Source organism: Cicer arietinum, chromosome 4, assembly GCF_000331145.2.
Source record: "Cicer arietinum cultivar CDC Frontier isolate Library 1 chromosome 4, Cicar.CDCFrontier_v2.0, whole genome shotgun sequence".
NCBI classification, from domain to species: domain Eukaryota; kingdom Viridiplantae; phylum Streptophyta; class Magnoliopsida; order Fabales; family Fabaceae; genus Cicer; species Cicer arietinum.
In genome coordinates, this window is record NC_021163.2 from 65,205,329 (window position 1) to 65,223,748 (window position 18,420).

Sequence of the window (18,420 nt, forward strand, 5' to 3'; positions counted from 1 at the left end):
TTTAATTGTGAAATAATGAACACGCCCTTAAATGATGTTTGATTGGATCCTAATCCTCCTACTCTTTATTTTTCGCATTCAACGGCGACATTGAGTTTGTAAGGTACAGTACACTGGAAAATATTAGTTCTATTTTCAAAATTACACGGTCATTAAACTCATAAAAACAGCAAATTCACGGTTTAATCATTTAACCATGTTCACAACGTAATTGAGCTACACTTTTACATGTTTTTCATATCATATAATATGTCGAATAACAAATTAACAAAAACTATTAATAAATCAAATTTCAAGTTAATATAAAATAATCATTATTTTCTACAAAATATAAATCAATAGAAAATTATGAAAATAACAAATGACGTATATGAAACCCTTTAGTTTATTATTAAACATTTATTAGACGAAATATATTTTTAGAAATTAAAAAATTAAAATTACCATAGATAAGATAATATTAAAACAAACCAATTCATCGCCACTTGTATTTCAAGCAGTTTTCACTTACTTTGAACTGTTTTTATTTTCTTTCTTTCAATTCTCACCAGATTTTGAAATCTATTAGTTTTTAAAATTAAATTAAATGGATTGGGCATATTATCAGTCGAGGCAACCTCTGATGAGTGAACTGGACATGTTCAATTAAACTGCAAATGTCAATCATGCTGTAAAATGACCCTGTTGCCACTGCAGACATTTCAACACGTGCTTTAGAAATGACCTCAATGACACTGCAATTTTAATGCATAAGTTATGAACTTGAGAAACCTATTTTTGCTGTTGGGATGAAGATAAACACTGATTAAATACATGATTGGTTTTCTGCATAGCTGTACATTTAAGCGTCTCAAATATGTCAATTCAGCACAAATTTGTGATTTAGACCTTGATAGAATCATATTTTTCACCCAGTATTCCACCCTTCTGTTTTTGAAATTGAATGTACCTCAGTGTGCTAGCAAAGAAAGCATCTGAAGCTGGAAGAGCTGATGCAGAGTCACTCTGCATCTCAGTCTTGATTAATTCTATAAGCCCCTGAATAGTAGCACCAGTAATCTGTGGATTTCCTTTCTCAAAATAGTAAATGTACCTAGAACATATTTATCCGTAAGTAAAAAAGCCAAGAAAACAGTACAATAACAGTTTTATAGGCTTAAGGTGACTAACTTGTTCAGTATTTCAACAAAAAGTGTAACTGGACCGCTGCTACCCCTGGCTACATTGGCCATTTGCTGAGCAGCATTTGCAATCCTTAAAGCACGCTTAAGGCAAAGCAATACCCTGTATCAAATTGTAAACAACTCATGTCCAAGAGAAAAACCAGAAGTCGAGAAAGGTGGCAATTTATAAGCCCCTACGTCAATGATGCAGTGACATAAAATTACATTTTATAAATCATGCAAAGTCATAAATGCTTCATTAACATTGATGCTACATTGAGTATAGGACATAATTGTTTCAGAAAACACAAGAGGAATCAATGCATGAAATCAACCAAATCATCCTAATTAAACCTAATTGAGCATTTACCAGCATACCTTTCTCCATCTTTAATACCATCTTGATCATCAACCCAGAAGAGATGAGAGCATGCATAAACAGCTCGACACTGATCGGGTTTCTTCAAAAGCTTTGCAGAGTACTGCAGAAAGATAGAACGTCATACGACATCTTAGGTCGTGGCATTAATACATTAAAAAGCTGAATAACAATTGCCACAAACCATTTGTCTAATGGCCATCCTCCTGGGAAAACTCACCACACACCTTTAATTTATAATGGAATTTTTACCATCATGGGGTGAAAGATAAGGGGAGACGAGTATGGATTAAAATACAAAGGGAAGGGGTGACGTGGAAAAGAATTGCCTTCCACATGCATGAATGATTAGTGAAAGGAGGGAATGGATTACTAATTTACTAGAAGTGTAACATTTCAATATAGTCCTTATTTATTATTTTAAGAAGCTCGGTTTGAGAGAATTTGAATAATCCCCGAATGTGCCCTTTCCCTCCAAAAAATGCTTAAACCTCCAAAAAGAGGAATTATTACCTCCCCTCGTGTCCCTTTCAATCCCCATCGTTATCCCTCATGCATACATACTCTTTTCAAGAAAAAGAGGAGAGAGAAAAAGGAAAACAAGTAATCAGTAATATACCCCTGTGGCCTTGTGTGTCAATGTATCCCTGTTCTCAATGCCAAAGATGCTCATTCTCTGGAGAGTCCCAATAATTAAATGTATTGCAGTTACTTGGGCTTTAGAGTCCTAAATTATTATCAATAGAAAGATGAGAAAAGGCCGCAGTAGTCAGATAAACAAAATCTTAAAAAGGATTGCTTTATTAACAAGTACCGCAATTTCTTCTTCATATAGTACAAATGCCTGGGTGAAAAATTCATAAGCAACAGGCTCAATGTCACAGTCATTAGCAGCCTGATAATCACAAAGAAAAGACTTTTAAAACACAGTCACAAACAATGGTGGAAAATGAGACTTTATCATAATCAGGATAAAAAACCATAACACTGTCAGGAAAACATTAAAGCTAATAGTTATGTGATTAGGGAGAAAAGCATACAATCACCATAAACATTGTGCCTTTTGCAAAGATGCCCCTTAAACTATAGCTTCATTCAATAACAATGCATTCTTTTCATCCCCAATCTAATCCAGTTCCTATCTACTCTGGGCTGATCAGAAAGGCACAGAGTAAAGTGTCATAGACAGCCAGGACATTTACTCTCAGGCGTGGTGTTATGATAGGGAATTGACTATTATGGGGTGTCCAAGTCCCACATGAGTAGTATGGGATGGTTGGAGTATTTAAGTGGCTAGATTTTTCCCCATTGATATCTTTCTTAAGGGAATGTGATAGAACACTGCAAATTAAGAAGAATGAGGGCCCAAAGAGTAGGGCCCACTCAACCAAGTCACACACTTCACACACACATTCAGTTTCTAGAATGATGAATGGAGGGAATAAATGCTAGTAACAATGTATCTTATTCTACTGATATTCCATTAAAGAGGGGGAAGTGGGAAAGACATTCAGTTTCAAGAAGGATGAATGAAAGGAATAAAAACTAATTAATAATGTCATTTATTTTATGTTATAAGAATGAGGGAATAGGAAGAGGGGAAGATATTCAGAAAATATTCTAAGAAACAATTAGGGGAATTCCTTCTCTGGTTAGGAGCAATTCTGCTCTGGTTTAGGAGTTCTTAGAACTCTGGTTTATTTCTTTTTCTGCATTTTCATATTTTCAGCATTGTAAGAGCTTCAGAGCTCATCAATTCTAGTCAATAAAATTCTGTTTTCTATCAGAATGTCCCCCTAGTGCTTAAATACTTATCACAATACTAGAAGTTTAAGGACTATTTGGAAATAAGTGAAAGTTCCAGCCACACATTTGTGACATAATTCAGATATATGTATTAGAAAATATATGAAATACGGCGCTATGCCCTTTAAAATCATAAGACAGAACTGTAAACTGAGTAGAAAAGCAGAAAATGCAGAGACTCTTAGTAAGAAAATAGAAGATGAATTCCTCCCTCAAGCATAATGCTTGCCTAGGCTTTTTCCAAAAAAGAAGTGTTCGCAACACTCTCTTTCCAACACTTTTTTTTTTATTGGGTGAAATTAATGTAGGTTGCACCATTTTGGAAATAAAGTAGTGAGACGTACATGAATTTCACCCAATAAGAGAGTGAGTGTTGGAAAGATTGTTAGAGTGAGTGTTGCTAACACTTTTATTTCCAAACATTCCATGCTGCCCACTTACCCCTTTCACTCCCTTTATAACTAACTACCTCCCCACATTTCCCATGATTAGGTCATCACACTCCCCAATCCCAAATACCACCTGTCCGTGCATAAAGTTATTATGCTGTCCATTTTGAGTGATTACATTAATATTCCCTACCCTATCCTTCTAACAACCGTGGGTCTATCAATTTGCAAAAGGCACTAAATGTTGGGTGGTTGCTCACTCTTTTCCCAGTGTTATAATAGTAAAGCCTCTGCGAAAAACCCATAAAAATCACTTCCCCATTCAAACTAAAGAGCTAAACCCTCAACCTATGGGGGAAAGTAGTATGCCCATAAAATATGTTCTGGTGGCAGACGCAGAGAATCAGTTTTCAAGCCCCAACTTAATATGCAGTCCTTTTTCTTAGTATTTGGGTGGCTGATTGAGAGGGAAGGGGGAAACAAAAGCAAAACAAATTGATCATTTAAGTTTACAAGGTCAAGCATACCTCAGCACAGTGCAAATACAGTCTCAGGGCAAGTTCAGGAGATGATATAGAGGATAGAGCTTCGATGGTCTGTATCAAAATACTGTTATTTTTCCATCACACGATGATGACAATATATGGTACATAAAACATAAAATAAATATAACAAGGGACTTAGTACACTACACAGTATGGGCAAGTGAAACAAAACTAGTAAATTATTCTTCAAAGTACATTTTTAATTTACCTCGTTTAAAAGCTGAAATATTTTTCTGGGGGTTGCAGGTTCTTCTTCTCCTGCTACGTCTCCACCTTGGCCTTGCAATTGCCTGATCAACTGCAGTAAAGCATGATTAAAAGGAAATATAAGACAAATAAAGAGCTCAGTTCTTCACTCATACGAAGTAAACCCCACCTACACAGGGAGGGGTACAATTTAAGTAAAATGATGCCATAATATTTGTCACAATAAAAGCTACCACAAGGTTAAAATAATTTGAGGTTGACCATTAAATCACAAATATAAAACCATAAGACTGTAAAGTTGAAGTTATTGCTATGGTACAACATTTTGTAAATGTTTACAAAATGCTTCCACGAACTTAAGGGGTTGGTTAAAGGAGCCATCTATAATCAATTGATGGATTTATTATGGAATATGGACCTGACAATACCTGGCAGCTCCATTCAAATAATTCACAATCCACCACAATGTAGAGTTCCACTCAAGAAGCATGCTAAATATAGTAGAAAAAAAACATCGAAAGAATAGTACAATAAAGGAAGAAATATACCTTGAGTGCAGAAAATATAAGAGAAGGAACGGTGAAAGGTAAGCGCCTTGGTCCTCCACTAATAATATGTTTCTTTACAGTACATATTATCTGAAGTTCAGTGAGTCACAAGTTAGGTGTAGGAGTTGATAGAAAAATACCAGAGGAATTCAATTAGACTCTTAACACACTTGTAATTACCTTGAACATTTCCTCTGGGTCATGATTATGAAGCATGTTTATGAGGCGAGCAACAGAGTTTTGTTCCTCGCTGAAATCTTCTTCATCAACCTATAGGTAACATGAAAATAGTGTTAAAATTGGGGTGAGCATGAGCAAATACTATACTTATTTAGAAAATATGCACTAAGCATAGATATCTTTAACAAGTTTGGTTTGGTCATATACAAAAAAATTAATTAAGATTTCAAAACGTACAGGTTACATGAAGTAATTGTACCTTACAAGCAAAAGGTCAAAAACAATAATAGTATCAGCCATACCTCTTCCTCAGAACTTCCATCCAAATCTATTATAAGCCCTTTTATTAATTCAAATAAAACTTCAACCTAAAAAAGCACATAGAACATTGTTACATAGATAAAGTTTTATAATGAACCAACAGTAAGGTAATGTACCTTATCAGCAGTAGATATGTAAGTGTTATTCTTCATAATGCTTTGGATAATAACCAGAGCCATGACTTTATTTGTGACATTATCAAGATGATCCATCACACGAGGATAATTGGAAAGTGTCAGGGCAGTCACAACATCATTGTATTTATCAAGTGGGGCACTTAAAAGTGCAACAACTTGCTTTGTTGCTCTATTGTCATCGAGCTTTGGTTTTCCAGACAGCTTCTTGACACATGATCCCTGCATAAATTCCATAAAAAATGCAACTTAGCTAATATGAAAGCCATATCCACACAATGCCATATGAAAACAGCAGATCAAGAAGATGATGTGATGTTTGAAAAGTAACTCACCAGTACTTGATCCACATAATCAAGTCGATCTGGATGAACACGGAGAGTAAATGTAAGAAGAGAAACATGCAAAGCTATTGCTCCCACAATAGGCATGTCAACCTGTGCTTCTATCACCTGCAGTCAAATGCAGGTTATGGTCTTGGATTACAAATCCACAGCCCACACAATAAAAAGCATAATTAGCAGGCACAAAGAACTGACACTGTTCCTTTCTTTCTCTCCGATTTATTTTCTTAGGGGAATATGGTCTAGTCCTAAAAAATTGACCGACTATAATATGACACCAAATGAAACCAGGATGACGACATTATATAGCCTTGCCTTTGAGTTATACCTAGGAAACCCATGAATGAACATTTCCAAAAAGCTTCCAACAGTGTGCTGCCAACCCGTACAACTTCTAAGCATACAAGTTCAAAAATATTTTGAAAGAGAACAAGAAATAATAGTACAGAAACCCATGCTTCAAGAATTCTAGAGGTAACATTATGTGAATACGTTTTGGTTTAAAGGAACTGCTGCAAAACATTAATCTTGAAGGGGGAAAGCCATTGGACAAGATCACCACATTTGTTCCTTCGTAGTTGATAGTCTGTAGTTTTATTGGGAGATCTTTTTCTTTAGTTCTCACAGAACATGTATATGTAAAAGTTTCAAACTCGAAAAAATGCAGCTTACCCTGCTTATTGCAGTGCTTAGTTTGGTAAATGCTTCCACTTGCAAAAATTCGGGTAATACCTGAGGCATAAATGATATCAACAAACAAATGGGAGCTTAACTTATGACAAAGGTGCACAAAACTTACTTCAGTACTTGATGCGGCATAATTTGACAACCTGTCCATTAACTGAGATAACACTGTCTTGATGTCTACTGTGGGCTGCAAATACAATCCAGTCAGTCAGAGCAGAGAAAATGTTCTCAACTTTAAGAAAATCAGAGATAAAACGAACATTTTGCACTGCCTTCACTCACACTTATCAGAGAATCCCCATATATATATATGTTCTAAAAGAAAGTCACATGGATAACCCCCTACTTCCAGTAAAATTCTTGAACGTTCATGCAAATAAACTCGCCACTAATCGAGCACACTAAAGAAACAAGAAAATAAACAAGGATTGTTTTGGATTGAGAATTTTAAATTTCAGAAATCAATATAATGAATTTAATTTCATAAATGAAACTTCCTCCATGAAGAAGATTAGAGGCAGAAACAAAATTTTCATTCCTCACAAACATCAACTATTTTTGTGCTTAAATACCTTATCCAAACACATTGTGTTTTCAAATGTAATCATATATCTTGTACAACATTGCCACAAAATTCAAGGTGTTATTAAGATTTAATTCAAGAGAGCAGTGGTAGTAGTAGTAGTAGTAGCCACCATTCAAATTGCCTAGATTCATGATCAATCAAACGTATTATCAGCTATTTATAGCTCACATGGCTTTACGTACTTTTAAACCTTAGAGTTTTCTATTTCCAATATAATCATGTTGCTCACCTGCAATTGGGGGAAAGCACCTAAGAGTGTCTCAAGTGTCTGCAAGTGGTATTCATCTGGAAAAACCTGGATTATGCACTCCATGAGATAAAATTGGGCAAGCTCGTCTTTACAGTTGACAACCTGCTCAAGCCAGTTTAGACAGTTGAGAGCCATTATAAAATCAAGGCTAACAATAAGAGGAAAAAATACTTTTTAGGGAGAAAAAGTACTTTAATAGACCTGCTCTAGAACACTTGGAAGGACAGTGTCTTTGTACATCTCAAGGTCCACACCATCTATCTGACTCAGTACGTGGAGGTTTTTCCCTACCTAATAATTTGAGAAAAGGAAAACGTGTAACCTATTTGCACAAAGGTATATCACACAGCTTCATAAGGAGATAGAGTCGCATTTTTGTATTACCAGATCGCGAAGCTCGTTCCTTTCTTTATCCTTCTTCTCTCTTACCCGACCGGGTCCCTGCAGACCAGAAAGCCCAATTGAAGGCCTAGCTCAGGATCGCCAAAGATTAAGCATGATTCAGTAGCACCATAACACCTGCATGGCCAGAAATCATGTTCTCATGATTTATTTTTACCTCTATGGCTATGGCATGCAAGTACTGTGGTGCTATGCATCTGGTAAAACAAGATTAGATAAAAGGGAAAGAAGCTTAAAGAACCTGATGTTGCAATCGAACCCAGAGCTTATTCATTTCTGAGAAATTCTCTAGAACAAATTCAACTGCATCCTTCACAGTGCCATAATCCCTGCATGAAAAAGCATCCGCACCCAAACCCGATTAATTTAATTTTTGTTCACCAAAACATAACATCAAAAAATATAAATTATTCCATGTTCAAAATAGAAACCAAATATAGGAGGGGGAAGTACAAACTTTTCTGAATATAGACTAACTAACACAAGATATTCAAAAACTACTAATGAATTACAACCAAGTAAAGATGGCCTCACCCTTCTTCATATTCAGAGCCAATATCGGGCAACTTGTCTCTACTGACTTGTGAAAGATAACTCCTCAAAAACAGACCACGAATCGGATGCTGAATCCCTCGACACATTTCCACTAGGTCTTTAAGAACGTCCCTTACAGGAGTATCCTTACATCTAAGGTAAACGGATCCTACTGTGCAAAGAAGATACCTGGCAGTAAATTAAAAACAATAGCGTCACACTCATTCAGAACAAGAATCAAGTGTTCTTTTCAGCTAAGCTTCTCATAAAAAACCACACTGGACTATTGTCGAAATCACATAACTATTCAAGTTCAAATAAGTGCATGTTTGGTTCTGCAGTGACAAAAATTGATTTTTACTGAATTGATTAAATAAACTTGATTTTGGTTGATGGAGAGTTTAGTGTAAAGTGATCATATTTGGATACATTCACAAAAAAGTGATTTTTATCAATTTATGTTTGGATAATTTGGATCATAATTGCTTTAATGTGAGTGTGTGTATGTCAATAAAATTGAGAATTGATTCTACGTTACTACAGAAGTTAGAAATATTAGTGCATGTATAGATTTGTAGTGAGAATGAAAGAATCACACTGAGCCATTGTGAACAGAAGCTTCAATTTGGAGCTTCAACAAAATCATGGTTTGCCAAATTCACAGCTCATCCAATCATAAACTTAGCTTTTAGCTGGAATTGATTTTGGGACTGGAAACAATTTTAAAGCCGAAAGCCAAACATATGGTCAAATCGAATTTGACTAACCAAAACGTGATTCGAGGAGGTAAAAACGTGTAACCAAAAGTAGGCTAAGAAGCACAAGCAGTGGTTGAATGTTGATTGCAAAAACCACTTACAATCTAGGCAATATATTCCCAGCATGTTGAACAAGCTCATACAGATCAACAATGGAAACACCGTGTCTACTTTCGTCTTTGAAGAACATCTCCAACCTCCGTAGCTCATCAAAGGCTCTCATATCTTAAGCGAAAAGAAGAAATCACCGAATACATATGAATAATTGAAGCAAGCCTAAGCAAAAGAGTGAGCGAAATGTAAGATACAAAAAAAGCGAAGAGGAATTTTACACAGTTCATAATATTTATGAGGTGATAGCCTAGAAGTTCGAAGTTCCGATAGCATCTGCGCTGAGAATTTGAGAGAGTCTCTGAGATTGTTATCGTCCTGCGAATTCGATTCAATTAATGGATAAAGCTTAAAAGGAAAAGGAAATTGGGAATTAGGTTATGAAAGTGAGTGAGTACGAGAGCGCGATGCATGAAGAATGCATTGTGTTGAATGGAAGCGATCCCTTCGGCGAGCCATTTATCTTCGTCGTCGAAGTCCTTTGCTATCATTTCTATGAGATCGCTGAGGTTTCGAAAGTTGAACAGTTGAACTGAATCTCGAGAGAAGATGGTTGACGCCGTGTATGATATGGTATGATTTAATTATGACGTGATAAAAGCACGGTGAATGAATGAATCAATCAAGTAGTAGTAATGTAAAAACGATGAGCCCCACCAACGTGACACGCCAAGGCAACTACTACTTATTCTCAACGAGAGTGTCCAAAGTGCAATGTGTTTAACTTGATTTTGGTGACTAATAATTTACTAGATGAATTATTAGTTGAGCAACTCCATACTCTCCCTCTAGGAATCTATAGATTAGATTGATCAAATAGTAAAATTCACGGGTCCTATTAAATTATGAGTTTACGGTAAACTAATTGTATAAAACAATTTTATACTCAAATACAATTAAACCATTCAATACATCATATTATATTGTACATATTTTAAATCAAAAATAATTATTTAATTATTTGTTGTTAAGGCGAGTTATTATTAATTGTTAATAATTATTTGTTGATATATATATATATATATATATATATATTTCGTTGTAAATTTTAATTGGAGTCGGTTTATTTACCTCAGATGTGTCTCCAAATTTAATTTTCTTTTATAGAAAAATGTATTGCTAAAAAACTTATATTTAATGATGTACCGTTGGTCATTACTATTTTCGTATGTACATGGATAACGTCAACCACAAGCTTATAGTAGTATGTAGTCCATCTCAATGATCACTTGGGCAAGTTCATGATGAACTTCAAAACCTTCTCCACCAGCTAGAAAGAGACTGTTGCGATTGAATTCAATAGACTAGGCCCTGTCATTATTACTTGTTTCTTTTTCTTTTTATTAACTGTTGTTGCACGATTATGTTGAGAGGCAACAGTCCTATGTTTAGATTTCCAATCAACATCGTCCCTTAACTGACTAGGTGATTTTAATATGTCGTGCAGCTGCTTAATTATCTATTCATGGAGAGTTACTGAATATGGGTAATAGAACGTAGTTTCAAAAACAATCGATGCATGAACAATCTCATTGACGGCAGTAAAACCATATATAAGTAATAAATGGGTTTATAAGTGTCAGTATTTTTTCATATAATTGTAAAACAAACGCAAGTTAGTCTGTACATTCTCCGAATACTACTGTTGGTGTCTGGTATCGAAGTCAAAATTACTTCAATCAATCATGTAGGCAAAAAGAATGTTCATTCTCTGTCCCAATGACATGTAGGTAGGTATTCTTTTCTCTCTTAAAAAAATTATGCCCTGGTTCTCTTTCAATGTTGCAGAACACTGGGACCTCTACTAAAAGCTACATCTATTGTCCTACAAAAATTTCCAAAAGAATCAAAATGGAACTGTGTATGGCAACGCATAAATTCCAACGTCTGGCATATATTGAGCCCGAGGCGGCCGTAGAGATTTTGAACACTGAAAGGCATCAGAATCAAACTTCTGTTTTTTTGAGACAGGCATTGATTCTGTTGGTACTGAACTAAATAACCAATCTTGATCTAATGGACCGAGTCCATCATATGTTAGCGGCGGAATCTGAAGAAAAGAGTTATAGAACAATTCCATTCTTTGACTTGCATCATCAACTTTCTTACTTGCTGCCACAGTATCTCCTTGAACCAACTTTTGCAATGGTTTGCTAACTTTGGAATCAGAATTTCCGGGTAGCTTATTTGCTTGAACCAACTTTTGCAATGGTTTGCTAACTTTGGAATCAGAATTTCCGGGTAGCTTATTTGCTTGAACCAACTTTTGCAATGGTTTGCTCACTTTGGAATCAGAATTTACAGGTAGCTTATCTGTCTGTACTTTGGTGATGCAGGGCAATGGTCGTTCAGAACAAACAATTTTGCTAGTATTTCGAGTGACTGAAGCTGCAATTTCCACACCTCTTGAAGAAGACCCAATTTGAAATACTTGTTTGGATTCCTCAGGTTCTCTATGTTTCCTCAATGGTAGTCGAATTCGAATGGCAGGTCCTGTTTCACAAAAGAATACAAATAAAAATGAGATTGCAAACAAGGGTTGAACAACACATCATCAAATAATGTAACTGAGACAAGCTTTTAAGCTTCCTCACCATGATCATTGTTAGGTAACAAGGTGACCCTTTTCCTCTTGCTGCTTTGAGAGCTATCAGAAGAGTAAGGTTCTTGTGGAGAAGTGACAGGTTGGTCAAGTTCCTCTGTAATACCACTCCTCTCAAAGAATTCATTCTCACAATCATCACCCTTTAGCAACTTTCCATCGACTTTGGGTTCCTTAACTTCACTGATGGGCTTGGACTTATTATCGCCGGAACTGACATGAGTGACAGTTGAATCTTTTTCTTTCTTTTCTTTTTCGGCTTTCCTTTTCTCCTTCTTTTCCCTCTTCTTCTCCTTCTTCTCCTTCTTTTCCTTCTTCCTCTCTTTCCTCTCCTTCTTGTCCTCCTCCGTTCTGTGTTTCTTGGGCTTCTCCATATCCAAATCCATACGGAGCTTTAAAGCACCATAATAAAATTTTCAAATAGAGGATCGGAAAGACCAAAGAAACAAACACGCTACATACAAGCATTTCAATCTTGCTTGAAGACCATATACAAAAATCAAGTAATCACATGCACATAGAGCATAACAAGTCACACATTAATCTTAGTGTAATCGCTTAATAACCTAATTCTAACATGAACACGACTACCGAAAACGAAAACACGGGTGCGGATACTGGACAAAATGTAGTTGATTTTAGTTTTTTTAAAAACGTTTTAGAATTCTAAAACAGTAATTAAAACCACATGGATAAGAAACACCCACCAACCAATATTAAAAAAAATTGATCGTAATTTTAGTAGAAATTGGGTCTATCTTAAAACCCTATTCAGTTATTAACTCTTGCAAAATATTTTTCTTACAGAAAAACCATTCCAATAACCGTAAATAAAACCCTAAATAACATAAACCAGATCTGTTATCATGAAAATTAGGATCATGTTACTACGAATTAGAAAATTGTTTTTTAGGGTTAGATCCTATTATTAATAGTAATTATCGCAACCATCACTATCGATCACATTAGAAAGAGAGAGAGGGGTCGCATGTTATTTATATGTATATAAAAAAGGAATTTAATCAAGAACACGCACGAAGTTGAGCACAAACGCAGAAACGAAACTGGCTCAACAAACCTTAATCGGTTCGATCAAGGCATCGCTATTCCTCAAATACCCTGGAGGTGGGAAAGGGAAGCAACGAGACATCTTCGATTAAAGATTTGTGTCTGATTAAAGAGCGCGCGCGCGAACGAACGAGATCTGATTTCGAAAGGGAAGAAGAAAACCTAAGTGGTTGAAGTTTTCTCTGGCGGCTATAAGGGAGAACCACAGAAAAAAGAAACCCTAAGATCTGAAATAGCCAAAAGACAAATAGAGAGGTGTGAAGGCCAAGGGTTAGTATTTATAGGCTGAGTAACCGACTCTCAGCATCACACGGAACCCTGATTCATCACGCGTTTTCTCCTGCTGTCGTATTACCGTATTACCCTCAATTATATATATATATATATATATATATATATATATATATATATGTTCTTATCAATTGTATTTTTTATTTATTGAATTAAATAAACTTTGTATTCTTACAGATATATAGCTTTAAAATCTTTTAAAATATTTCTTCGACCAATGTCTTTAAAATATTTTTTGATAGTTTTTATATCTGCTTTTATATTCATTTATTTTTATCATCCAGATATTTAATAATTTATATATTAAAATGTCATATTTAATAGATAAAGTAAAATTATTAAATTAATAAATAAAAAAAATTAATTATATTAATAAAATAAAATAAAAATATTAAGTAAAAGAATATATTATTGTAAATAACTTAACAATTCTATCAGAATTTAATTTGTTAACACATCAATTCCTTCTAATTTCCTTCTTACTTTTAAGACGTAGTTGTTAATTTATTTATAATATAGTGTAAAATAGAACGGAAATTAGGAGGAGTTATTAATAAGGGTTACTAATTTATTTGTGATAGGCCGTAAAATAAAAATTAATTATTAATATATTTTGTTTAATTTTATTTAATTTAATTTTGTTATTTTTATTTATTGATTTAATATTTATTCAATTGTCACAAAATAAGAGGGGAAAAAATTTACTTCATGGTCATATTCGTCTTGCAACTTTCGAACGTAAAATATATAGATCATTTTGTATATAAGTTTTAATATAGAGTATATTGAAAAAAAATTATTTTTAAAATAAGATATAATAGAAAAATATATGTATTATCTGAATTTTGAAATAATTTTTTACATTAATATTTAGAATATAATAAAAATTTCTCTACAAAAATTTAAATCTTTTTAATATGGAATGAATTATATATAATTTTTTAAACTTTTGATAATTAAAATTTTATATTTAATTCATCTTTTAAAAAAAATAATTTTTATATGAAAGATTCTTATAATATTTTCAATATGTCTGTGAAAAAGGAGTTTTTTATATATATATATCCCTCTTTTAAAAAAATTTCCTAATTGTGCTACTTTGAAACTTATTTTCCTAAAAGCCCTACTTTTTTTCTTTAGTAGGAGGTCGTTCTCGGGGGTGTGACCACCTAAAAAATAAAATTTCTAAATGCAATAGAAGATCGTTTCTTGGGAAAGCGACATCTAACTGAAGAGTTTTTTTTTTTTGTTATATTCTAATATTTATTTATTAGTAGAATTATTAATTTAATTATTTAAAAAATAAAAATACTAATAATAAATTAAAATAAATTACATTAATAAATTATAAATTAATTTTTATATTTTAATTATTATTATTATTATAAATAATTATTATAAATTATTTAATAAATTATAAATAATTAAAAAATTTAAAAATTCAAAATACTATTAATAAAATAAAATAAATTAATAATAATAATAATAATAAATTTAATAATATTACAAATTTTAATAATAATAATAATAATAATAAAAATAATAATAATTTTAATAATAATGTGCCAAAACAAATAGAATGAAGTTGTTATAATAACGTGTTGACGTGTCCTTAATATTTTGACGATAAAAGGGAGTTGCTACAATAACGTTTCAAAACAAATAAAGTCTCCCTAATATTCTAATATTTTGATAAGTTGGAGTTGCTAGAATAACCTGTCAAAACAGTGTCCCTAATATTTTGACCATAAAATAACAATGCATTTTCTTAACAAAGTCAAAATATTAGGGACATGTAATTTATTTTGGTACAATGTTATGACAACTCCCTACTATTATAACAACTTCCTCCTATTTGTTTTGACACATTATTATTAAAATTATTATTAATGTATTTTATTATTTATTAATATATTTTATTTAATTTATTATTAATATTTTTATTTTTAAATAATTAAATTAATAACTCTAACTGAATAATAATAATATTTGTTTTAAAATAATTATTATAAATTTTAAATAATTTATAATAGTTATTTATTATAATAATAGTTAAAATTTAAAATTAATTTATAATTTATTAATGTATTTTTATTTTAATTTATGATTAGTATTTTTATTTTTTAAAATAATTCTACTAATAAATAAATATTAAAATATAACCAAAAAAATTTCTCAGTTAGAGGTCGCTTCTCCAGGAAACAACGAACTTCTATTGCGTTTAGAAATTTTGTTCTTCAGGTGGTTGCTTCCCCAAACCTCCTAGTGAAGAAAAAAAGTAGGGCATTTAGGGAAATAAGTTTCAAAGTAGGACAATTAGAGAAAGTTTTTTAAAAAGAGGGATATATATATATATACAAAACTCGTGAAAAAGCCACGAACCAAAATTATTAACAAAAAATATTATGAAAAATTATAACATGCATTAATTAACTTACAATCACGAATCAAAAATATTAGGAAAAATTATAAAGAGATTAAAAATAAAATATGGTACATTTATAGATAATAAAAACTCATTTAACCCTTATTTATTCAACAAGTTATATTTTTAATGAATTAATTTGTATACAAAATAAAACTCTCAATTAAGTAATTATGTTCAAAGGGTTAATGAGCTTTATTTAAAGACAAATTATTAAAGAGAACTCAAGTTCAAATCTTATTTTATTTGTGATTTCTTTTTCTTCAAACTATTACGTTGAGGAAAAATTGTGTTCCCCATCTTTGAGAACTAAGAAATGCACAAAGTAAAGTAAAACGATAAAGAGATACATATGCGTAAAAACAATTGTTTGATTGATTGCGTGTGTTGAATAATTTACAATTCCATAAATTGCGGCCTTTAGAAATGTAGCCTTGTTCAGATAATTACATGAATAATACAGGATAACTTTCGCTTCAGGAGATACATAATGCCGCACGACTGACCTGTCTTCCCTATCTTCACAACATTTCTCGTTGCCATTATTTGCGGGTACTTTTCCTCAGGTTGTGCATATGTGTTAATTAGGGATGGGAATAGGCTAGGTCGTCCGTCAGGGGCCTATGGCATGACCTATTTAATAAAAAGGCTAGGTTCAGGATGTTTTTAAAGCCTATTTATTGGTTAGGCTCAAGCATATAAAAAAACCTATTAGACTTGACAGGTCGGCCTATATATATATATATATATATATATATATATTTTATTTTTTATTAATATTATTTGTTATTATTATATTAATAATATTATTTCCTATTTTAAATTATATCAATTAGGCAGTCACTCAGTGAGCATTTCATATTCAGTAGTCGTTCCATATTCGGTAGCGATTCCATATTTGGTAGTCATTCCATATTCGGTAGCCGTTCAATTAGTCAATCAATCAGCAATCGTTCCATATTTGTTTAAGAGTTAATAATGAGTGTGTTTGTTTCAGAAGAAAAAAAATTTATTAGTTGATACAAAAAATTATTTTTTAGGATTTAAAGGATGTTTGTTTCATATTTTTTAAAAATTATTTTAAGTAGGCTTTTAAATAGGCTTACAGGCCAGACCAGACTTTTAAAAAGGTGAGACCAGATCGGAAAAAAAGCCTATGATAGGCCGTAGGCCAGACTTAGGCCTAAAAAATAAACCGTAGGCCAGGCTCAGGCCTTTCAAAACCCGGTCTGGCCTATTCTCACCCCTAGTGTTGATCGTCAATGACACTAAAAACATGGGACACAAGCATAACTATCAAATTATCAAGTTAAACTAAGATTTTAACCAATTCTTATGTTTTCACAGCCTTTGTAGACCTATGTAGACTTAAGAAATATTTGACTGATCCATATTCAACTGTATTTTATTTATTTGACCTTACTTTGGATAACGAAAATTCGATTGAACTTAAATTCAAATAATTATCGTTGTCAACTAAAAATTAATTTATTTGGATTGATAAAATTAATAAAAAAAAGATAAAAAGAATCTTAGCAATTTTAATTTAATAAAAGTTTAACATTGTTAAAAGCTTGACACATTGTAAACAAAATCAAACATAAAACAATCAAATTGGCAAGAAAGAAAAAAGTATCATACATTTAGATCAAACTTAAAGGATTCATACATCATATTGCCCATTTCTATATTATTGGCAATATTAGGTGCGATTAGCAGCAAAAAAATTGTGCGAAATAAAGATTGGACTGTATATGCATCATAAGAATAAGCCCAATTAAAGAAGCTTGAATACAATTTGAAAGACCTGAGTAAAGTTGTTGAACAAAAACAAAAGGCCTAAGTCAAGTTTGAAACCTTTTTTCACTTCAAAATATTTTTTAAGGATCGTCTCTGTGTTATTTTTTTCATTTTCGGATTTGACTATTCACAAAAAGCCTATCATCCTTATCACATACTTCCTCTCTCCCAAAACAAGTTGTCCCAGATTTTTGTTTACAACTACTAAAAAAAATTAAAAAATATGTTAACACTTCTTTAAATTTAACTCAATTAATGTTTAAGTTATTTAAGTTTATTTCATATCAATTTAATTTTTTAATTTATATTATATTTAAACCGTTAGTTTTTCTATCTCAATTTTAAAAACAATTAATTCAACTAAAAACTTTTGATCATTATAAATCTACCAAACGTTGAAACAATATGTTCTTGGCATTAATCTTTTAAAAAATATTTATCAAATTTTATAAATTATTTATATTTTTCGTCTACAACAATTTAAATATACGTATGGTCTTAAAAATAAAGTAATAAATATTTTAGCTTCATTCACGTACAAAGTAACTTGACAATCAACCAGTTGCGACATTTCAATTAGATCTTAATATTTTATGACAATAACTTGAGAAAAATTTCAAACTTAAAAGATCACATGCATAATATAATATAGGCTAAATTACATTTGTGGTCCTTTAACTTAATTCCAGGTAACGTTTTGGTCCTTTAATTTTTTTTTCCCATTTCAGTATTTTATCTTTTGAAATAATTTCAATTTTACCCTTTAAGTGAGATTCCGTTAAGGCAACGTTAACAAATTCCCTCATCCGTTTTCTTTCCAGTTTTTTCTCTTTAATATTTCTAAATCTCTTGTTTGGTATTCTCATCTCCACTGATTTCCCTCTTCTCAT

At 32.2% G+C, this 18,420-nt stretch overlaps 2 protein-coding genes across 2 annotated transcripts; both read right to left on the minus strand.

Moving 5' to 3' along the window:
- Positions 1-620: 620 nt before the first annotated feature.
- On the minus strand, positions 621-10,029 carry LOC101500111 (vacuolar protein sorting-associated protein 35B). The gene is made up of 22 exons (XM_004499233.4): positions 9,743-10,029; positions 9,566-9,662; positions 9,335-9,458; positions 8,476-8,664; positions 8,183-8,270; positions 7,924-7,980; positions 7,741-7,830; positions 7,519-7,641; positions 6,816-6,890; positions 6,689-6,748; positions 6,008-6,124; positions 5,655-5,894; positions 5,520-5,585; positions 5,218-5,307; positions 5,038-5,127; positions 4,491-4,580; positions 4,265-4,333; positions 2,357-2,437; positions 2,162-2,269; positions 1,542-1,645; positions 1,171-1,284; positions 621-1,093 (listed from the first exon to the last, which is right to left on the minus strand). The coding sequence occupies exons 1-22, from the start codon at positions 9,833-9,835 to the stop codon at positions 883-885; spliced, it is 2,376 nt and encodes a 791-aa protein (XP_004499290.1). The 5' UTR covers positions 9,836-10,029; the 3' UTR covers positions 621-882.
- Positions 10,030-10,898: 869 nt separating this feature from the next.
- LOC101500442 (uncharacterized) lies at positions 10,899-13,271 on the minus strand. The gene is made up of 3 exons (XM_004499234.4): positions 13,025-13,271; positions 11,939-12,338; positions 10,899-11,837 (listed from the first exon to the last, which is right to left on the minus strand). The coding sequence occupies exons 1-3, from the start codon at positions 13,094-13,096 to the stop codon at positions 11,191-11,193; spliced, it is 1,119 nt and encodes a 372-aa protein (XP_004499291.1). The 5' UTR covers positions 13,097-13,271; the 3' UTR covers positions 10,899-11,190.
- Between the last annotated feature and the right edge of the window lie 5,149 nt (positions 13,272-18,420).